This window comes from Coregonus lavaretus, assembly GCF_964263955.1.
Source record: "Coregonus lavaretus genome assembly, chromosome: 20".
NCBI lineage: Eukaryota > Metazoa > Chordata > Actinopteri > Salmoniformes > Salmonidae > Coregonus > Coregonus lavaretus.
In genome coordinates this window covers 32066426-32079291 of record NC_140007.1, presented here as the reverse complement: position 1 = coordinate 32079291, position 12866 = coordinate 32066426, and the positions used below count along the sequence as shown (strand labels likewise).

General features: G+C 41.1%; 1 protein-coding gene across 1 annotated transcript; it reads right to left on the bottom strand.

The window, feature by feature from the left end:
• Nucleotides 1–1515: 1515 nt before the first annotated feature.
• LOC311147768 (Na(+)/dicarboxylate cotransporter 3-like) lies at nucleotides 1516–11834 on the bottom strand. The gene is made up of 13 exons (XM_084184541.1): nucleotides 11645–11834; nucleotides 10727–10992; nucleotides 9065–9228; nucleotides 7789–7849; nucleotides 7483–7662; nucleotides 6180–6305; nucleotides 5893–5985; nucleotides 5520–5624; nucleotides 5288–5385; nucleotides 3946–4058; nucleotides 3583–3744; nucleotides 2911–3048; nucleotides 1516–2804 (listed from the first exon to the last, which is right to left on the bottom strand). The coding sequence occupies exons 1-13, from the start codon at nucleotides 11759–11761 to the stop codon at nucleotides 2616–2618; spliced, it is 1812 nt and encodes a 603-aa protein (XP_084040667.1). The 5' UTR covers nucleotides 11762–11834; the 3' UTR covers nucleotides 1516–2615.
• Nucleotides 11835–12866: the final 1032 nt, after the last annotated feature.

Below are 12866 nucleotides of genomic sequence, written 5' to 3'. Positions count from 1 at the left end.
TCTCCTTCGTAACAGTGCATGTGAGTTACAAAGTTGTATGATGGGGTAACTTTGAAGTTTGAAAAAGGAGCTTATCAATCTGTCACATAGATATGTGTAAGATGGTTCTCAAAGGGGACAGAAGGGCTCTTGCTCATGCTCACATGCTGACACACTCACTCACATGGACAGGTGTGACAAATCAACACATGAATCAAGTTATTGGGGAAAAGCGTGAGCTGAAAATGATGAAAGTTGTTAAACATTCAATACTTGGTGACTATTAATTTAGGGAAGAATTGGTGATTTGAAAGGTGCTAAAGCATATGAACAGTGTGGTACAGATGTAGAATCTTAATTTGATCACTCTTTTGTTGCTGAGAATTTTCCTGCAAAGCAGGAAATGCAAACTTGTAGTGTATTTGAGTTTTAAAAAGGCTTCTAAAGTTTGTAATTTCCACTTTTAAATGTCAGACTTGGTTTGCCCTAACAAAAAATGTATCAACCCCTACAAACATTTACATTAATTATAATCCACATAATAATTCACATTTCCTGTTGCTGCAGGATTATTTTCCTGCTGTAGCAAACTGGCTCAAATTAAGATCCTACATCTGTATCCTATTTATAGATCTATACATAACCCTGTGGGAAGTCATATATTCTACTACTGACTAATAGGAGGAGGTATTGTTATTATCTGGGAATCAATGAGCATGAACCTTCGACAAGCTGAAAAGGGAAAGGATCTAATCAACCCCTAATCAATTGTATGGGTCAGAGTTTTCCAAATCTAAATGTTCAGCTAGGAATTACATTTCCCTTTGTATTATGGTCAAATAATTTACAGTATATTTGATTGGTTTAGCATCAAGGTCTAGCAATTTCATGTATGGTACGACTTGTCAAACTTCCTTTTCCAACATTTTGTAGTAAGTTCTTCTATTTAATGTGTGTTCTGTGCTGCTGCGTTTCTTGGGTTCTGTTGTAGTTTGTCTTGTTTACTGGGGCCTCCCCCAATGACTGAGTAACTACTTTAGTGTTCTGCGGAGTTAACGATGTGCCAGACCTTGAGATTGCAGACACTTTACAACACCAAACACACACTATAAGGAATGTACAGCCCTGCACCATTCTTTAAATAAATAGGGGGCAAAATACTGTATGTCTGCTTGGTTTCAGACGCATACGTAAAAATGGTGTTCAAACTAAATTTCAATGCAACCTTCTTTCAAATGTGTTGTTCGCCTGTTAGCGCGCCTCATTTGGCTTATTGGGTATCTTGTTTGGTGCTGTCAGACACCGCTGTTAAATGAGACTTGATTGCAAAGGGCAGCCTCCTTCCTACTTATTATACTGTGTCACCTGGGTCAACGATTAAATATGACTATTGTGGCTTGGCACCCTTCTGAATATTAACCATGGTTTTAGTTGTTCTGTTATATATATATTACTGTGTTGCATGTCTGTTGGTGCCTGCTCACTGACATCAGCTAAATATAGCAATTCCATGGCTTGACGAAAAAAGAAACTAACTCATTTGCCGTTCAGTTTTATTTGGTAACAAGAGAAGTATTAAGAAAATAACAAATCTACAAAATTTGCATCAATAAAGCTAAATGTATTACACTAAATACAAACTATGGTAGAAAATACTTATTTCGATTTCCACACCACATTTCTAATGATTATTTCCAATAAAATAAGATCAGAAAATCATGATTTCTGGTTTTAAAAGACATGAGAAAAATTAGAAATTACCTTCTGTGTGTCAATTACAAACATATGTTAAAACATGTGCAGCCAGTGACCCCATGGGCTAGGTAAGTATATTTTATGAATAACTCACAAACTCCTGTTGTGCATCAAGACAGTCACAGCTTATACAACTAAAGATCAATGGAGGATTGAGTTAAAGTGTCATTTACCAGTAGGTGGAGGACTTGGAGGATGAGCGTTCATTTTCTTGCTAACACACTAATCAATAAGGATTACCACCACAAACACTATCCAGGGAATGTTACAGTGAGGTACAGTATGAGACACACACAGTGAACAGTGCATAGTGGCACAATGACCAGCAGAGGTCACTAAGATGCAAGCATCGCGACAGATGAGACAGACATCACCGGTGTCTGGACAAAAACTATGTCCGACATGACTTGTTGTATAACTGTTGAAGAGAATGAAACAACAGACAGACCAACACTGTCTATTCTGTCGCCCCCCTGCCCTGCCCAAACAAATGAACTTCCAATGGAAACATGGCATGGAACCTAAAACAAATCAAAGCAAAACACTGGACACATCTGGGGAGAGCAGGTGTTCCTGACAAACAAGAAAATTAGCTGATAGAACTTGGTATAATCTACATGACAGAGTAAGTAGAGCACAATGAGAGCCTGAACAAAATTAAAACAGTTTAAAAAAAATCTAAACTCATATACAGTAGACCGATCGAAAAGTACAATACCTTAGCAACATGGTATAGCCATCACACCATAGGCTAAATTACTTAAAGTAACAGCTAATTCTCCCCAAGTCTATAGTTATTGACTTTTGTACATATTCAGAAATTATGATCTCGTATTTACTGTATAATACAGTGTAATAATTGTACCGGATAAGCTTCAGCTCTATGGTAAACTAGTAAGGTTAAAAGGTGAGTCGGAGGGGAACTGTATATCTGTGACAGTACTGGACATGTTGCTTGGATGAGCCCAGTCTGGATAAGTCTCCAAACTGAACATGGCACGACCCCAAGTGTTCATGGCCAGAGAAACCGATAAAATGCCCAAAATGTTCATCACAAAGCCTGTTTTCACCTGTAAATAGAGAAACCAAACAGATGTATCTGCTAGAATACAGTACATGTAATTTTAAGGACAGTCTGATATATGGTCATGCAGTATGTCGGCGTAAGGATCTTACCATGTCCTTCACCAAAAGATGGCCAGATGCAAAGGCAATGGAGTTGGGAGGGGTGGAGACTGGCAACATGAAGGCAAATGAACATCCTGTTGTCGCAGGTATCATAAAGTAAAGAGGGTTCACCTTGATAAACATAGCCTGTAGAGAGGAGACAAACACATTTGTTGCTATTCTTTTGACAAAATTGTGTTCATGCAAACTAATAATAAGTGGCAATGATATTCCAAATTGTTAGTAGTAATGTATTTGGCTTAGGAATTTCACTGAAGATAAGTAAGTATGGCGCACTTGTCATGGTGATACTGGATGATACTGGGTGGGTGATACTATTGCTTATATTGAATGATTCTGCAGGACATTGTCACACCCAGCCAAAGACACCTGGTTACTGATAACTGTAGTTAATGTCCAACAGACATACAAATAGACCCAACAGCCATGGTGCTACACTGACGGATCTGTTAACCCCATGGCAAACACTAAAAAGGTAAATTGCAGTGGGAGATTAGAGTAGAGAGCACCTATTTCCCCATTTTCCATATGAATTAGTAATCCAATGTAGTTCAAGGCTTTATGGTAGATAACAAGGGATATTCAAATACTACACACAAAATACATGTCTTGCTGAACTAAACGTTGAATGTTGTGGTCATGTCATAGATGACATCTCACCAGTTCAGCGATGACGGGCAGGAATATGATAATGGTGGCGGTGTTGCTGGCAAACTCTGTGAAACAGGCCAGGAAAGCTGTGATGAACATGACGGCCACAGCAGGGGGGACCTGGGCAATAGGCTGGAGGTAGGCTCCTATCCACGCCGCCAGTCCTGACTCCTATATTATACAACAGGGACAGAGCGTCAACAGACAGCCCCTGTCTCAGTAGTAGCAGAAATAGGTCAAAAAGTATTTAAATCACCACACAACAGATATAAATGTGAGTTAAAGGGATTTCATGTCTATGTGCATCATTAAACATCAACAGGTTTTAACCATAGGGCATAATGATTCTATATGTAAATGCTATGGTTTTACCTCACATCCCTTGGCCATGGCAAAGCCTCCACCCAGCAACAGAATGATATTCCATGGGACACATTCCTGTGCTTTCTTCCATGATAGGAGAGGAACATATGGAGTATTTGATGCTGTGGAAAACATGACAGGGTGTACAATCAACCTCTGCCCACCAGCCAAATCCAGGTCAACCACTGAAATATCAGAATATCTAACCTGCAAGGGGCTTTGAAAAGGGGTAATAAAGAAAAGGCTGAAGGTAGGGGTTAAGGGTCAAAATATGCCCATGGCTGGGGTTTTGTTTTTCTCTCGGGTACCGCTGTGCCAGAAATGTTTCATGTGCCAATAAGTTCAATGTTTTGTGTGGCGACACATTTTTGAGAGATTAATAATAATCACACAAACAGAGGGGTTACAGTCTTACTTACCTCACAGCAGAATGCTGCTCAGACTCATTAATCTACGTCATTAACATTCCTCAGGTGATTTACAGTACCTTAAAACAGAGCCAATACAAGTTCTGCACTTCAGAAATTGACTAATGAAAGAATTCTAAAAACTATTCTGCTTTAATAGTCATCAATGATACAGATGTCGGATCTTAATTTGAGCCAGTTTGCTACAGCAGGAGAATAATCCTGCAGCAACTGGAAATGTGAGTTATTATGTGGATTATAATTAATTGTCATTTTTTGTAGGGGTTGATACATTTTTCGTTAGGGCAAATCAAGTCTGAAATGTTAAAGAAGGAATTACAAACGTTAAAAGCCTTTTTAAACCATGAATACACTACAAGTTAGCATTTCCTGATATGCCCGAAAATTCCTGCAACAACAGCATGATCAAATTAAGATACTGCATCTGTACTGTAATTTATTTCTGGTGAGGCATGATGTAAGGGATAATCAGCAAGGGGCTATGCGTTCTATGGAAAATAATGAGGACAATAATGAACAACGTAGGTGTGTTCCACAACGCGCTAGCAATTTGACTTTTGCTTTCAAAAGCATCTCAAACATAGAACATGTAAGAATGAACTATAGCCATTGAATTCTACAGTGCAAATATACCGTGCGTTATAGGGAAATAATGCACGCTCTAGAATGCCCTTCAAGCCAATCAGAAACAAGTATTCAACAATGCCATGGTATAATGAATAATAATTTGAGTTTAAAACCATTGATCTACAGTATATGTATACAGCTGCTTCACTCCATCTAATATTTTGATTTGAAAACATCTGATGTGTCCTCTATATCAGTACAGAAAGGCTGTATGACTTGAGGCAGTGGTATTTTCCATCTACATAATCCGAAAACCTATTTCTTATTATTTGGGACATGTCCTTTCCAGTACTGACCTCTAGAATCAAACCACCAGCTAAGAGAGGGCTTCTGGGAAGGGAAGAAAAATAGGATTGACACAATGATCACTCCTGTGGTCGCATCTGACACATACCTACAGTAGGAAGAGGATCAGAGAAGAAGAAGTCATGATGCAGCTGGTTTCCTCATGCCTCCAGTGAATTAAACAAACATTTCCTAGGTAACGGGCAGTGGATTGTTAGCTTTTAGTAAGCTTATCTCACTTACCCTTTGTTGAAAAATGTGGACCATCCAGTTACAAATTTGGGATCTCTTGTGAACAGGAGAACGGCAAACAAAATGAAAAAGAATGCGATGGCTCCTTCTGCAAAACTAAAATGGAAGATGGAAATTGTTGTCATTGAGAAATGCTACATTACTACTGACACATAGTACAGAGGGTCTAGAACAGGGGTCATCCTTAGTCCTGGAGGGCTGTAACAGGATTTTGTTCCATCCAACTGATTAAAATAAACAATCTAAAGCATGCGAACAATGTGGCCCTCCTGAACCAGAATTGGCCAACCCTGGTATAGGGTATGATTTAAGATTAGAGCATGTTGCCTGTGATTTAGTCTAGAGATATGCTAGAGTCCCTTACTTTATGGGGCCTAGTTTTCTGTAGTCTTCATCAATAACAGCCTCTGCTTTTTTCTCTGCTTGTGCTCTTTCGTCCTGTTTCTTCACACACAACCTGAACACAACAAATAGTATTAAAATAGTGTGAAAGTATCTGACAGGTAGGAGAATGTATTACTTCATATTATTTTTTAAAGTGTACAGGCAAACATCCTAGAACTCTAGCACAGACTGCCTATGTGATCATCTATGGTCACGTTTTTATATTACACACTTATGAGGTACTTAGATTTGATTTGACCATCATACCGTGTATTCAAGCCCCCGTAGAGGAAAGAAATCCACAGCCATGCCAAGATGAGGAAGAACACCATGAGAGGAAAGGCAAATGCAAACCAAGAGCCAAAATTTATCAAGTCGCACTCTGGGAAGTAACTAGAACACAAAGAAGCAACTGTCAAAAACGGTACAGCAAACATGAAAAAAGTAATATTTTATGGTCTAAAATGTAACATGTTCTTCAAACACAGCTATTTGCCAGTTAAAGCCTAACTCAGGTTGTCAGGTTGGTGTCATATGCCTTTAAAGGTCCTCAATATCAAATCATTTCTGGGTAACAATTAAGTACCTTACTGTAATTTGTTTTTCATTTGTTGGTCTGAGTGGGGAGGGGAAAACTGAAAACTAGCTGTTATTGGCAGAGAGGTTTAGAACTCTCTTTCTTATTGGTCTATTGACTAATTTGTCACCAGGCAGGCCAAAACTCCATCACACCAAAACCGGCTGAAATTTCAGGCGGTCTTTTCAAACAGCTCTTACAGTAAAAGGGCATTATCATCATTTTCACAAGTTCACAGTATTATTCCAACCTCATAGTGTGGAAATACATTGAGTATACAAAACATTAAGAACATCTGCTCTTTCCATGACATAGACTGACCAGTGAATCCAGGTGAAAGCTATGATCCCTTATTGATGTCACTTCAATCAGTGTAGATGAATGGGAGGACAGGTTAAAGAAGGATTTTTAAGCCTTAAGACAATTGAGACATTGATTGTGTATGTGTGCCGTTCACAGGGTGAATGGGCAAGACAAAAAATCTAAGTGCCTTTGAATGGGGTATGGTAGTAGGTGCCAGGCGCACAAGTTTGTGTCAAGAACTAAAACGCTGCTGGGTATTTCACGCTCAACAGTTTCCCATGTGTATCAAGAATGGTCCACCATCCAAAGGACATCCAGCCAACTTGACACAACTGTGGGAAGCATTGGAGTCAATAAGGGCCAGCCTCCCTGTGGAACGCTTTCGACACCTTGTAGAGACCATGCCCGACAAATTGAAGCTGTTCTGAGGGCAAAAGGGGGAGGGGGGGGGGGGGTGCAACTCAATATTAGGAAGGTGTTCCTAATGTTTGGTATACTCAATGTATATATAAAACACAGGAAAATCACGTTTTTGACTGCACTGGGCCTTTAAGAGAAACTTCTGAATTCTGAAACATAACAGACTTTATTGCTTTATTGCTCTATCTGATGGACCTGTGAGGTCTATGAGAGGGTATGTACAGATGCAGTAGGAGAAAGTGAGATCAGTCAAGTCTTCAACTTGGGTACCTCTTAAGTTGTCCAATGAGGATGAGGTTTGGTGCAGTGCCTGTCAGGGTGGCAGTCCCACCGATACTGGCAGCATACGGGATACAGATCAGGAAGCCTTTCCACACCTTCATCTGGTACTCTGACTCTGTCCTGATCTCCTGTGCAGTCCTCCCATCTGACCGCGCCATCCCATCAGATCTTCAGATATAATATAGGGAAATGTAACCAAACAGATTATAACAATGCTAGTAAATAGCTACATGATAACCATGAATCCAACATGAGAGCTTAAATTGTTCAGTTTGTTTATGCTTGCTTTCTTACCCGTCTATAGACAAGATCTGTTTTTCAGAGGGCAATGAATGCAGCTTTACTTGTGATTGACCTGATGGATGTTGAAGTAAACAGGTTGTGTTAGAGTTATTCTCTCCATTGTTTGTTTACTCTGTGGTGACAAATGACAACATGTTTTTAAGGACAGGCTTAGACATAATAATCTCATATTGAAGACCAATTTGAAGGAGATTTAGGGGGTTATCTAAGTGTAACTGCCTCTATGGAGAATCAATGTGTTTCCCATAAACCAACTACTGTGATGCTACAGTATCCATAGCTATAGTATGAATGAGACAAGCTATAATCTCCCGAGTGGCGCAGTGGTCTAAGGCACTGCATCGCAGTGCTAGCTGTGCCACTAGAGATCCTGGTTCGAATCCAGGCTCTGTCGTAGCCGGCCGCGACCGGGAGACCCATGGGGCGGCGCACAATTGGCTCAGCGTCGTCCAGGGTAGGGGAGGGAATGACCGGCAGGGATGTAGCTCAATTGGTTTGCAACGCCAGGGTTGTGGGTTCGATTCCCATGGGGGGCCAGTATAAAAAAAAAAGGATGTATGTACTCACTAACTGTAAGTTGCTCTGGATAAGAGCGTCTGCTAAATGACTTAAATGTATAACAGAGATATTTAACAATTTATATGTAATCAAAGCCTGTGAGTTCCAGTTTTCTAAGTAGGTTGTCTGTAGACCTTTGTCATATTTAAAAAATGACTTGAAAGGCGGATACCATAATCAATCAATTACCATTTGAATATTGAATAACTTGACATACCTCTGCTCTGCTCTGAAGGCAATATGATGGAAGAAGTACAGTAGTTGTACAAAGTTCACACCCCGAGTTACATATTACAGTTTTAATGTGGAAACATCACTCTTAGCTATAGAAAATGGAAGTATAGTCTGTTTGTCTGTGTAAGCCTCGTGTCAAACTCATTCCACGGAGGCCCGAGTGTCTGTGGGTTTTCACTCGTCCCTCCTACTTGATTGATGAATTAAGGTCACTGATCAGTTAGGAACTTCTCTCACCTGGTTGTATAGGTCTTAACTGGACACAAATTGAAAGGAAAAAAAAAAAATCAGCAGACACATGGCCCTCCATGGAATGAGTTTGACACCCCTGGGTAAGCACTACAAACAATTAGCATTAATTCTCCCCCTTCAGTGTCGATAGAGCAAATTTGTCCTGGTTTAGCTACTATATGGGTCTTAATCTTTTCACTAGATGTGTGTGGGACAGTTGGAGAAACCTTACACAGCAACTCACCCTCTGTCTCCTCTTTCACCTTGCAGTTCTCTTTCAGAGTGGCCAGGTCCCCAAAGAGGCTCTCCAGGATGGCGTTAGCAATGGGAAGCATCATGGCCGTTGTTGCTGTGTTGCTGAGCCACATGGACAGGAAGGCAGAGGTGATCATCATTCCCAAAATCAACCTGTATGGGGAGAGAGATGGGCACATGGACCAGCTGTAAGTGGAGTGGCAAAATAATACAATGATTATCAATAACATTTCTGATAACAAGATTATGTATATTTTGCCATATGCAGTGGATTCATATTAGATAATGGAAACTAATTGCAAAATATCAATGATTATAAATGTATTACTGTTGTATATAGAAAGCAAGGAATTGCTAAAGCTAACTCTCTCTCCTCTGCTCTTGTCCTTCTAGACCTGTCTGCTGCCTTTGATACTGTGAACCATCAGATCCTCCTCTCCACCCTCTCCGAGCTGGGCATCTCCGGCGCGGCTCACTCTTGGATTGCGTCCTACCTGACCGGTCGCTCCTACCAAGTGGCGTGGCGAGAAGCTGTCTCCGCACCACGTGCACTCACCACTGGTGTCCCCCAGGGCTCAGTTCTAGGCCCTCTCCTATTCTCGCTATACACCAAGTCACTTGGCTCTGTCATATCCTCACATGGCCTCTCCTATCATTGCTACGCAGACGACACACAACTAATCTTCTCCTTTCCCCCTTCTGATAACCAGGTGGCGAATCGCATCTCTGCATGTCTGGCAGACATATCAGTATGGATGACGGATCACCACCTCAAGCTGAACCTTGGCAAGATGGAGCTGCTCTTCCTCCCGGGGAAGGACTGCCCGTTCCATGATCTCGCCATCACGGTTGACAACTCCGTTGTGTCCTCCTCCCAGAGTGCGAAGAGCCTTGGCGTGACCCTGGACAACACCCTGTCGTTCTCCGCTAATATCAAGGCGGTGACCCGATCCTGTAGGTTCATACTCTACAACATTCGGAGAGTACGACCCTGCCTTACACAGGAAGCGGCACAGGTCCTAATCCAGGCACTTGTCATCTCCCGTCTGGATTACTGCAACTCGCTGTTGGCTGGGCTCCCTGCCTGTGCCATTAAACCCCTACAACTCATCCAGAATGCTGCAGCCCGTCTGGTGTTCAACCTTCCCAAGTTCTCTCACGTCACCCCGCTCCTCCGCACACTACACTGGCTTCCAGTTGAAGCTCGCATCTGCTACAAGACCATGGTGCTTGCCTACGGAGCTGTGAGGGGAACGGCACCTCCGTACCTTCAGGCTCTGATCAGTCCCTACACCCAAACGAGGGCATTGCGTTCATCCACCTCTGGCCTGCTGGCTCCCCTACCTCTGCTGAAGCACAGTTCTCGCTCAGCCCAGTCAAAACTGTTCGCTGCTCTGGCACCCCAATGGTGGAACAAGCTCCCTCACGACGCCAGGACAGCGGAGTCACTCACCACCTTCCGGAGACATTTGAAACCCCACCTCTTTAAGGAACACCTGGGATAGGATAAAGTAATCATTCTAACCCCCCCCCTTACCCCACCCCACCACCCCAAAAAAAAAAAAAAAAAAAAAAAAGAATACGGATAAGAGTGTCTGCTAAATGACGTAAATGTAAAATGTAAATGTATATGGCGATATAGACTTCTCACCAGGCTGGTTTGACTCCAACAATCTTAAGAACTTTCAGAGCTATTCTGCGATGCAGACCCCATTCCTCGATAGCTGATGCCATCACAAGACCACTGAGAAAGAGAAAATTGGTATCGAGGAAGTACTGAGGGCAGACTTTTTTAGATGGAAGAATTCCCATTGTTGGAAAGAGGCAAACAGGTAGCATGGCAGTGACAGCTAAGGGAAGAGCCTCTGTGCACCAGAACACAGCCATTAGCAGCACCACGTACAGACATTTCCCCTCCTGCAAAATATAACAGAAACATGTTGGTGAACATTCAGAGTAAAAGCCAAAGGTGATCTATTTCATTAATGTTTGTATCACGCTGTGGAAAGACAAATATACAAGGAATTTACTTTTTTTCTGTGGCTGGAATTGCAAAATTAGGGGGGAATTGTAAATAAATAAGCCTCTGAAGTGATTAATAATTGGGTTAGGGCTCAGATTGGGCTATGGTTATGATTAAGATGGAGGAATGGAGTTAGGGTTCAGTTATTGATGTAAGGATTGCTGTTTTAGTTTTAACTTTATCAACCTAGACCAGATGAAAATGATAGAATAATGCTAGTTGACCAATTTTAGGTTTTTAAATCTAATGGGACAAGTCTTATGATCCTGATTCTAATTTCAGTGAAGTCTTATTCCAACAGATGTTGGTTTAAAGGGTGTTCAGATTTAAAGGCAGGTGTGGATATTATTAATCATATCCGTTTTAGGCTATGTGGCAATACTGTATTTAACCAGTGCCTGACTTTCAGTAGTAGGTCATGGCAATTTGATATGGTTCAGCAATTTGGCTTAGTTAAATACAGTTACAAAAACTACTTTTTCTTCTGAGTTAGAGAAATAAATGGTTAGAGTAACAAGATTTGTGTTTCTTCCAATAACCACTTACCTTTTCCGGTAGACCAAAAATTAACGGCAGAAGAATAAGCGGAGTGAGGGAAATAATAAGTTGTTTCTTGATGCACCAAAGCTTCTTAGCGAATATTGTTATTGTTTCCATTTCCATGCCGAATATTCCTTTATCGAAGAGCGCCAAAGCTTGTTATGTGACGCTTGAGTGCAGAACTTTGAAGCCTCAGTTTTATCACTTTGACTCCGTTGTTTTTGCACTCTTGGAGAAGATTAACTATTGGTTTACAGGTTAACTCATAACGCATTGTTCAAGTTATTAGGGATGCGCGCGCAAGTTGAGCTTGCTCTGTGGTTGCACCATTGGTAGGTGATTTATTTTATTTTACTGATAATAACCAAAATGTTAAGAATTCCAGTAGTCTTGTCTTTCTGGTTCCTCCCTGCAAAACAGATGCCCGCCATGTCAACAGTCATCAAAAACTGCTTCCATCATCATGGGATCTTATAGCCAACAACCCATCCATGGTTGATCACAAAAGGGATGGGGCCAAATAGGTAAACCATGTAAACTTGAACCAAATAGGTAAACCATGTAAACTTGAACCAGCGATCTTGAAATTATAGGACAAGCTTACCACGGACATGTGCCATAAAGGTCCGAATTGAGCAGAAATCATATGTTTGGAAACAAATGGAGACCAAATACATGGAGATTACAATGGTAATCTGTAACACTTGGCTATACACAGTTTAAATAGGATGCATTTACACCGGCAGGCCAATTCTGATATTTTTCCCACTAATTGGTCTTTTGACCAATCACATCAGATCTTTTCACATCAGATCTTTTTCAGAGCTAAGAATTGGGCTGCCTTTAATTGTTTTTGGTATTTAATTGATAGATAGATTATATTGCCTTTATTGGCTGGTTTAATAAAGAGGTGACTTCAGTTCATTGGTGATTTCATTGGTGGCTCCCACCATTGCGCGCGCAACAACGCAATGTCTACAAATGTTGCTATAAGCGATTGGCCTAACCGTAAATTCTCCATCTACCAAGTGACAAATGTGAAGTGAGGACATTGGCTACTTTAAAAGACATTGTTGTTAAAAGCAGGAGAAAAACTTGGTAGCCAACTGCCTGATTTGGCAATGCTCAATAGAAGTCAATGGCAGGCTCGTTTCTCTCCCACAGGAGTAGCTCCCTCTCTATTCAACTTTCTAAAGCCATTTATAACTACCCTGGCCAGAAACGGTCT

What these genes read in the sequence shown, in the direction of transcription:
- LOC311147768 (XM_084184541.1), bottom strand. Translation starts at nt 11,761, where the DNA reads ATGGAAATGGAAACAATAACAATATTCGCTAAGAAGCTTTGGTGCATC. An exon ending in GTTGGAGTCAAACCAGCCTG is followed by an intron (nt 9,229 to 10,726) that starts GTGAGAAGTCTA and finishes CTCCCCATACAG; the next exon opens with GTTGATTTTGGGAATGATGA. An exon ending in CTGGTGGTTTGATTCTAGAG is followed by an intron (nt 4,059 to 5,287) that starts GTCAGTACTGGA and finishes TGTTTTCCACAG; the next exon opens with CATCAAATACTCCATATGTT.